Below are 9,788 nucleotides of genomic sequence, written 5' to 3' on the forward strand. Positions count from 1 at the left end.
CTGTTTTCCAAATAGCGTTGAGTTTCTTATCAGTGCCAATTTCCAGGCCAAAGACAAGCAAATGGTCTTTGGTCACAAGATTGGTCTTTAATTTGATGAGATCAAGAAGCTCTCTTCTTAATGTCATGTCATGCCAAGGACTTCTCGCAGCTGATCTTTCATCTTTGAATCCTCCATTAATGACAGAATATAAGGATCCATCGTACTCTATAGAGAATCAGGTTCTTTATCAGTTCCACTAGAATACACGCACATAACAGTAAGTAAATGACAAGAGAAATTTTACGTGGAAAATTTCCAGCTCAATAGGATCAAAAACCACGACCTACCCTTTTAAGATTTCAACTTCACTACTGAGCAACTTTTAGATTACAACCTATGCAACCTAGGAATTAACCTCTTAATCCTTTACTAACTTGTAATACTCTAAGCCACTTTGTAATAACTCTATTACATAGACTTTACAACTCGACTAACTCTAGTCAAGACTCAAACACGAAGGTTTAAGGTTTACAAAGAGTTTCCTACAGAGTACTTCTAAACAAGCTAAATAGGAATTACAATTGAAGGACATACAATGACTTGCTATGGGGAACTGGTCCGTAGTAGTGTTGTTCTTTGTTCTTGATGCACTTGAGAATTACTTGATGGATTATTACGTGAGAGAGCTTGAGTGAATTCTCTAAAAGTTCAAGTGACTTTGTTTTACCTTCATTTTCATTAATAAAACATGTGTGACATCACTTACAATGATGTAAGCAAGGTAGGTAAAAAACCTTCCACAGAAAGTTGACTGCTGCACTATTCCTGTACAGTAGCGTGTGTCGGCAGCAACTTTACAGCTGGAGAGTTGACTTCGTACAGTTGCCTAGGGAGCTGGTAGAGATCTATTCCCTCAGCTGTTCCTTCAACTCTGGAGATTTGAACCATATCCCAAGCTGGAGCCTTGTGATCTTAAGTGTCTTAAGAATGTGTAACAGGTTCCTTATCCGGTTCTTGGTAGTAATTTTGTTAGATCATTAAAATATAAAACAAGGTACTTGTAAATAGGATACTTGTAACCTATCAATTTAAATCCCAAAAAGAGCTACACAGAACTAGACAACAAACTAGAAAGACCTTAAGTTCCTCCTGAATCTCTGCATTCCCCCTTAATCAATGCACATCACAATTATGCAACTATTCCTCTCACGGTGCACATCACAATTATGCAATTATTCATTTCCCTCTTTTTGATGATGACAAACTCATAATTGAAAATCGAGAAAGAGCTACACAAAACCAGACAGCAAACCAGAAAGACCTTAAGTTCCCCTGATTAAGTTCCCACTGAATCTCTGTATTCCCCTTAATCCGTGCACATCACAATTATGCAATTATCCCTCTCAGTGCACATCACAATGCACCCCCTCAGTGCACATCACAATTATGCAATTATTAACATGGAACCAAGAATTATAGGATTTGCATATGAATTTCAACTGTACATAAGTACACGTAATACAAAAAGAAAACATATCTAGATAAATGTGATAGTTTATACTCAATGTTTATTGGATTTGAATCGGTGGAAGATGTATGTTCAATGTTGTATCTGCTGGATTTAGCCTCAATGACTTAATACCCTTGCAGTCCTGTTAATATAGTTGTCATTTACCAATTGCAACTGTACTTTTTACCATTTTTTACCGCTTTAGGGAAGAAGATATTTATAGCAAGGTAATGACTAATTATTGTCATCTTATTGAAATAGAACACCAGGAGAAATTTTTAATTCAATTCATAAGATCAATTGGGGTAAAAACAAGCCAAGAGGGAAGGAAATAGAAGCTGCCCAGTACCGACCTGTAGCATTGTATATACTCCACCAGACACCTCTTAGACTTATTTATTTCTAATTGATAATTAAAAACAATTGTTTGGTGCAAGTAAGATTGAAGTACGTTTGGCAATAATAAAAACGTGTTGTGTAAGGGTCCACTTCATGTTACCTGTGGATTGCAGGGAACATTAGAAGAACAGGCCACTCGTGCACAGCTATTAAAAAATCATACCACCTTCTTCCATTATATGTCTTAAGCACCACAGCTATTTAAACTTGACATTTAATGTTGAACACGAATTTTTTGAGCCGACGCGCCATTCGTGTGCCAATTTAAATATTGGCTAACTCTCCCAACGATACCGCGTCAATGGATGCACATGGTAAGCATCTTAATTGCTATATATCCGGTAGCAATGGCACAATGCTTGGGCAGCCAGGAGGGAGCTGACCTGTAACTGAAGCCACATATGAAGGCAAAGTCACATTATTTTTTCGATTCCACGACATTGAAGACTAAAGAAATGACAACTGATTATAGCCTTTGTTTGCCAAATGAATATCAGATCACCAAATTCAAAGGCATACCCACATGGCCACATTATAATCACATGCTCAGCGTCCCACTTTTGTGCCTGACTACCTATATAAATAACCTTGATTTGATGTTCATTGCTCATTAGGAAATTTAGTCTCTTCTTACAAAGAAAGAAGTGAAACAGAAATTGCCATGGCTACTTTTCCTTTTTCAAAAATCAAGCCCTTTCGATCAATCAGTTTGCCTGTCAGATCACACCCTACCACTCAAAGAGTTGAAGAGGTGCTCAATAAGCTCAATGGGTTGGAGACATCAGTTGCACCAACAGCAGAAACAATCTGTAACAGTTTACTCGGTTTGGAGGAGTTACAAAAGTGTATGGATGATCTTCTTAACTCGCCTCAAACTCTTCAAATACTTTCCCAACACCAACAGGGGAAATGGTTTGAGGAGTTACTGCAAAAATCAGTTAGAATTCTTGATATTTGTGGCGCTACAAGGGAAATTGTCTCTCAATATAAGGAAAATGTTAGAGCTCTTCAATCCTCACACAGAAGACGAAAAGGAGATTCCAGTACAGAAGCTGGAATCACAAGATTCACCACTTTCAGCAAGAAAATGAAGAAGGACGCCAAAAGATTAGTCTTGGCTCTGAAGCAAGTAGATTGTGAGACTTTCACCTCAGCATTCCTGGAAGCAGATCAGGAGACAATAGCTGTGATTAGAGCACTAAGGGAAGCCAATGGAGTTTCTATTTTGGTTGTCCAAAATATCTTGTCCTTCTTGTCTGTGCCACTTTTGAAGCCAAAGCAACCAAAATGGCCATTGGTTGCAAAATTGACAAACAACGGAAGAAGAGAACAAGAAGGCCTAGAAAACAGCACGAACTTGGAAACAAGATTGGAGACTTTTGAGGCTCAACTTGACAGCATCGAAAAGGGATTGGAGGGAACATTTAGGGGCCTGATTAGATCAAGAAGCTTGCTCCTGAATGTTTTCTCCTGCTAATCTGGATGTTTTTACTCCATTAACTGTATAGTTCACCATATTCTGTACATGAACAATTTTTAAATGTTATACTCCAAACTTCTTGTATCTTTTGCTCTGTCTGGCTTATCTGACTCCCTTCTTCCCCTAGCTAAGAAACATCAATCGGATGTGATATGCATCTCACGGGTTACAACTCAGAAGACAGCTTAAAGTTTCCTGAACAGAACTTATAAAACTTACTTGAGTTTTGGATTTTCCAACAAGATGTCTATAGTAGATGCATTTTTCTAATAACAGACTTTCATTGTATCCTGTGAATTGATTCAATAAATTAATTTAGCAACTATGTGTTACCCCATTACTGGCACAATGAAGTACTCCCTCCGCTCCACAATAAATGACTATTTTATCTTTTTATTTTGGTCCAAAATAAGTGTCCATTTACATAATCAAGAAGGAAATAATTTATTTTTCCAAAATTTGCCCTTATTTACATATTCCAATGTGTCAAGGTGACAATTAATTAAGGTTAATTTAATGAATAAATCTTTTTTCTCTAGGAATTCGTATTTCCTTAATGGGTGTGACAAAGGTAAAATAGTCACTTGTTTTATGGGGACACGAGGGAGTAATTGTTTAAAATTATTCTTAAACATTTAGAGATAGACCAGGGAAAATGAAAGAAATTATTGGTTTATAAATGTCACGACCCCATTTTCCCTCCGTAGGATGTCGTGACGGCACCTAGTCTCTAAGACTAGGTAAGCCTAACAATTACCAAATAACTGAATATTAAGCTGAAACTCAAATCTCAATATCTGAAATAAATAAAACTACAATTCAAAATGATTACAATTCCCAAAATCCGGTAAAAATAAGTCACAAGCTTCTAAGAGAAATACTAAATGTCTCTGTACATCAGAGTGAATATAAGGGAATACAACATCAAAAAGATAGAGGTGGACTTCGAGGTTTGCAGATGCTGGCAGATATACCTTGAAGTTTACACGTAATCACTGCTCACTGATAGCAAGGTTGGTAGGAGGTACCTGAATCTGCACAAAAAGATGTGCAAAAGAGTAGCATGAGTACACCACAACGGTACCCAATAAGTATCAAGCCTAACCTCAGTAGAGTAGTGACGAGGTCAGGTCATAACCTTACTGGAATAAAAGAAACAAGGCAAATGAGCTAATATATTATGATGAAATAACTGAGAATTAAAAATGAAAAATACAGACTGAATACAAATCAAGGAAACAAGTAATTCAATTAAGCATGTTGCACAAATTGCAAGTAAGAGTTTAAACAAGTAGGCATGTGACATTAGGCTAAACATGATGACTACACAGGCTAGGGCATCTCACTTAAGGAATTAAAAGAGAACTACTCGGCAAGAACCGGATTTTTCAACATATAACCCGTGTACGCACTCGTCACCTGATAAGTAGGGATTTTGATCGCTTAATTGCTCTCTTTTACTTGCGTTTTAGCTCAAAAATGCTTAAAGGTATTCCCAAAAACTAACGAAATGTGCTTACTTGCAGGAATATTGGGAAACAAGCCAAAGAAGGCAAAATCAACTCATAAAAGAGTCAAAAGTGAACAAGAGCCAAAACTGGGCAAAGAGGATAGCAATGCAGACTGCACAATTCTAGTGCGGCCGCAGAATGAGATTCAGAGATGAGGTTTTAGCCATCTCTGACAGTGCGGACCACACCAAAAATGTGCGGCCGTAGGAGATCAAGTGCAGCCGCAATCATTATTACGTGGTCCGCAAGATTGAAGATTCAGGGAGTTGTCCCAAGACCAAAAGCAGAAGAGTGCAGACCGCAACACTTTTGTGCGGCCGCATAATCAGAAGTGCGGCCACACCTACTTTTATGCGGACCGTAGAAGCCTGAAAGTCCAAGCCCAAAATTCCCAAGACTGCGGACCGCACTAGAATTGTGCGGCCGCAGAAATCCATTTTGCGGCCTGCATTAGAATTATGCGGTCGCACAACCTCCGTAGGGGCATTTTTATCAGATATTTTCAGCTTAGTATAAATACAATTTTTGTCATTTTTAGGTAAAATTTAGTTTGCAAAGGTGCACCTTAGCAGTTTTCTTTACTCCTTGAGTAAATTTGTATTAGATTAACCTCTTAATAGTAGATTATCTTTGTTTAATTAATGATTATGCATTCTACCTTAATTTCTTCTTGTATTTCTTCATTTTTTATGAGTAGCTAAATCTTTAGCTAGGGTTGTAGCTCAACCCTAGTGTGGATACTTAATGGGTATTGAATTTTAGGACTTGTTTGTAATTGGGTTAGTGATATCAAGCTTTGTTTATGCTTAAATTCTAGAATTAATAGTTGCAAACATTGATTCATGCCTTTTTGACCTAGTTTTTGCTTGAGAAAGAGAGACTAGGTTTAGGAAAAATTGGCTAGCAAGGAACTGAGGTGAATTCAAGAAATTGATAGACCCAATTAAAGAGTCAAATCTAGAGATAGTAAGACCCGACTTGAGTATATATGTCACGACCCAAAATCCCAACCCGATCGTGATGGCGCCTCTCGTGAGGACAAGACCAGCCAATCAACAAAACAGTACATCTCTTTATAATTACTTAGCAGGAATAAGTCTAAATCATGGGCAATATAATCTTAAATGCGAAATAAACATGATAGAACAAGAAAAACTATCCCAACTCAGCCCGAAATCGGGGTGTCATGAGTCATGAGCTACTACAAAGTTTACTAATATTTTACAAAGTCTGGAATTATCATAAATAACAAAGATAAGGGAGAAAACGGGGATGCGGACGTCAACAGCTACCCCGTTACTCCTAGTCACCGCCTGGTCTGGAAAGAATCAGCGCTCAGGAGCGAACTCAGCTCTGCCTGTATCTGCACACATGGTGCAGGGAGTAATGTGAGTACTCCGACCCAGTGAGTAATAAAAATAAATAACGACTGAAAACATGAAATCTCATAACGGCACAATATAGCGCTATCCCAAGCAGTAAAATCAGTTATACCGTAAAATAGTGAGTATCAGATAATTCTTCTTTTAAAACAGTAAAGACAAATAATTTCCACAGTAAGGATAAATCAAAAGCTTGCCCCTCGGGCTCAATATGTAAATCTCAGTATAGTATCAGCCCCTCGGGCTCCCTCCCAACTCACCAGCACACAACATCAGCCCTTCGGGCTCACTCCCAACTTACCAACACACAACATCAGCCCCTTGGGCTCACTCCCAACTCACCACACACAAGCAACGGCCTCTCGGGCCCACTCCCAACTCACCTGGGTACCCTGCGCTCACTAGGGGTGTGTACAGACTCCGGAGGGGTTCCTACAGCCCAAGCGCAATATCAATAGGCCTGAAAGCCTTCACACATCACACTCGAGGCCTGAAAGCCTCCTCACATAACACTCGAGGCCTGAAAGCCTCCTCATATAACACTTGAGGCCTGAAAGCCTCCTCATATAACACTCAACATATCCTCACGTATGGCCCTCGGCCAATCAGTCCAGAAAATAATCATAAGCCTCTTGGGCATCAGTAAAACAATAGTGCTCAGCTCAACAGCATTATAAATATCATTAAATCTCGAGTTGAGTATAAATGTAGCTGAGTTCACAAAATAATATAATTCAATTGAACTGAGTTCAAATAATATTTCAATTCGTGAGGAAAATAGTGATGTAAATTCACAAAAGATTTCAGATAATTGGCACGAAGCCCAAATATGGCAATAAGCCCCAATCATAGTGAAAAACAATAAATCTTTATCAATTACGCGGTAAAAATATCAACTGGGATGGACCAAGTCACAATCCCCAATAGTAAATGACCCCGCGCTCGTCATACAACGCGTGTCTCATCTCAACATAGCAGTATGTTGTGCAATCCGGGGTTTCAAACCCTCAGTGCATCATTTAAAATCATTACTCACCTCTAGCTCGCTATGCCCTTGCCTCTCTAATTGGCCTCCTCGTGTGACGAATCTGCCAAAAATCACACAAACCTCGATGAAGTTCGATTTCTAAAAGACGGGGTTTTAACCATACATATCTGAAATTCGCCCCTTAATGATACTATAATGATCCCATACAGTTATGTAACTTCAATCTACAATACAACACTCAATATGGCCAATATTAGTACTAGATCCCATAAATTATGCCATTTAGGCATATTATCAAACATCTTGTAGGCATAAATATTTACACCTCTTAACTATAGCATTGGTTCCTCCAACTATCACCATTAACCAACAATTCATCACACTATTATTCTTTAACAATTTATACTCCTAACATCACATGTGTGATCAACCATTCACACCCAAACCAACAAAAATTTCATCAAATAAACACCTTTAAATCCTTACCATGTTCATGTATTTAAATTGGGAATTTATGGCTTCCAACCACCATACAATAAGTTGTAATACTTGATTCATACTCGTATTTCCATAATATATCCATATATGTGAGTCTAAGGTGTAGGATTTACCTTTTGAAAGAAATCTTGCAAAACCCTTCCTTGAGTTCTTGAAGGAATTTCTTGAAAATCTAAGGATTTTTAAGATCAATTCATGTTAATATAAGTGTTTGGGAGTAGTAATCAACTCAAAATACTCCAAAAATCTTACCTTAGGAGTGCAATTGGGTGCCTTGGTCGAATTGGGATGTAGAGGAAGCCCTAAGCATGAGAAATGACTCAATTCCTCTCATTTCCGGTCTTTAGAGTACTTAAAAACCCTCCAGTCGCGCGAGTTCGCGCGCTGTTCGCGCGTTTTTGCTGAGCATTCTGCCTCAGATGCGCGAAACGCGCGACAACGCTTTGACACCTGACCAGTGAAATGGTCATAACTTCCTATATACACTTCCAAATGACAAACGGTTTGTTGCGTTGGAAACTAGACTCAAAGGGATTTAATTTGATAGGTTCTAGCCCACACAAATCCTTATATAACGAGAGATATTATCGTTCAAAGTGAGGCCTTGTGCGCACTCATTTACAACTTTCGTCTATTATGAAATTTCCAACTTCAAAAGTTCCCGTTAGCCATCCGAAATCATCCCGAGGTCCTCGGGACCTCAACCAAAAATACCAATACATCTTATAATATTATTCAAACTTGTTCCAATTATCAAAACACCTCGACTACCACCAAAATTATCGAATTACATCGAATTCAAGTCTAAGTTCCTTTAAAACTTCCAAAACGAGCATTCGATCAAAAACTCGACCAAAATATGTCCGAATGACTTGAAATTTTGCACACATATCCAAAATGGCATAACGAAGCTACAGAAATTCTCGAAATTCCATTCCGACCGTCGGATCAAAATTTCACCTATCAACCGGAAATCACCAAAATACTAACTTCGCCAAAATGAGCTAATTTCTTCACCGGACCTCCAAAATTAATTCCGATTGCGCTCCTAGGCCTTAAATCATCCCCCGAAACTAACTGAATCATCGGAATTCAATTCCGAGCCTTCTAACTCACAATTCAACGTCCGGTTGACTTTTCCAAACTAATTCTTCCTTAAAGAGACTAATTGTCCCATTTCATACCAAACTCGATCCGAATTGACTCAAATTCACCAAGTACACATATTGAAACATGAATAAGCATTTAATGGGGAATACGAGACAAAAATACAGGAAACAACGGTTCGGGTCGTTACATTCTCCCCAACTAAAACAAACGCTTGTCCTCGAGCGAGTTAAGAAACATACATGAAGTTTCAAATAGGTGCGGGTACCTGCTCCGCATCTCCTACTCGGTCTCCCAAGTAGCCTCCTCCACGGGCCGACCTCTCCACTTTACTTTCACTGATGCTATATCTTTTGATCTTAATTTTTGAATCTGTCAACTCAAAATAGCCACTGGCTCCACATTATAAGTTAAATTTTCATCTAACTGTACTGTACTGAAATCTAAAATATGAGACGGGTCCCCAATGTACTTTCAGAGTATGGACACATGGAATACCGGATGGATACTCGACAATCTAGGCGGCAAAGCAAGCTCGTAAGCCACCTCTCCAATCCTCCTAAGTATCTCAAATGGTCCAATAAACCGCGGACTCAACTTCCCTTTCTTTCCGAACCTCATAACACCCTTCATTGGCGAAACCTTCAGCAAAACTTTCTCGCCCTCCATAAATGACACATCTCGGACCTTCCGGTCCGCATAACTCTTCTGACGTGACTGAGCTGTGCGAAGTCTTTTGTGAATTACCTTCACCTTTTCTAAGGCATCCTGGACCAAATCTGTCCCCAACAACCTAGCCTCACCGGGCTCAAACCAACCCACTGGAGTTCTACACTGCCTCCCATATAAGGCCTCGTACGGTGCCATCTGAATACTGGACTAATAGCTGTTGTTGTAGGCAAACTCTGCAAGTGGTAAAAATTCAACCCAA

General features: G+C 38.9%; 1 protein-coding gene across 1 annotated transcript; it reads left to right on the top strand.

The window, feature by feature from the left end:
- Positions 1 to 2,192: 2,192 nt before the first annotated feature.
- Positions 2,193 to 3,368, top strand: LOC107770856 (uncharacterized). Its single transcript, XM_016590190.2, has 2 exons — positions 2,193 to 2,205; positions 2,506 to 3,368. Exons 1-2 carry the CDS (start codon positions 2,193 to 2,195, stop codon positions 3,366 to 3,368), a joined length of 876 nt encoding a protein of 291 aa, XP_016445676.2.
- The last annotated feature ends 6,420 nt before the right edge of the window (positions 3,369 to 9,788 follow it).

Source organism: Nicotiana tabacum, chromosome 3 (assembly GCF_000715075.1).
Source record: "Nicotiana tabacum cultivar K326 chromosome 3, ASM71507v2, whole genome shotgun sequence".
In the NCBI taxonomy this organism is placed as follows: Eukaryota; Viridiplantae; Streptophyta; class Magnoliopsida; order Solanales; family Solanaceae; genus Nicotiana; species Nicotiana tabacum.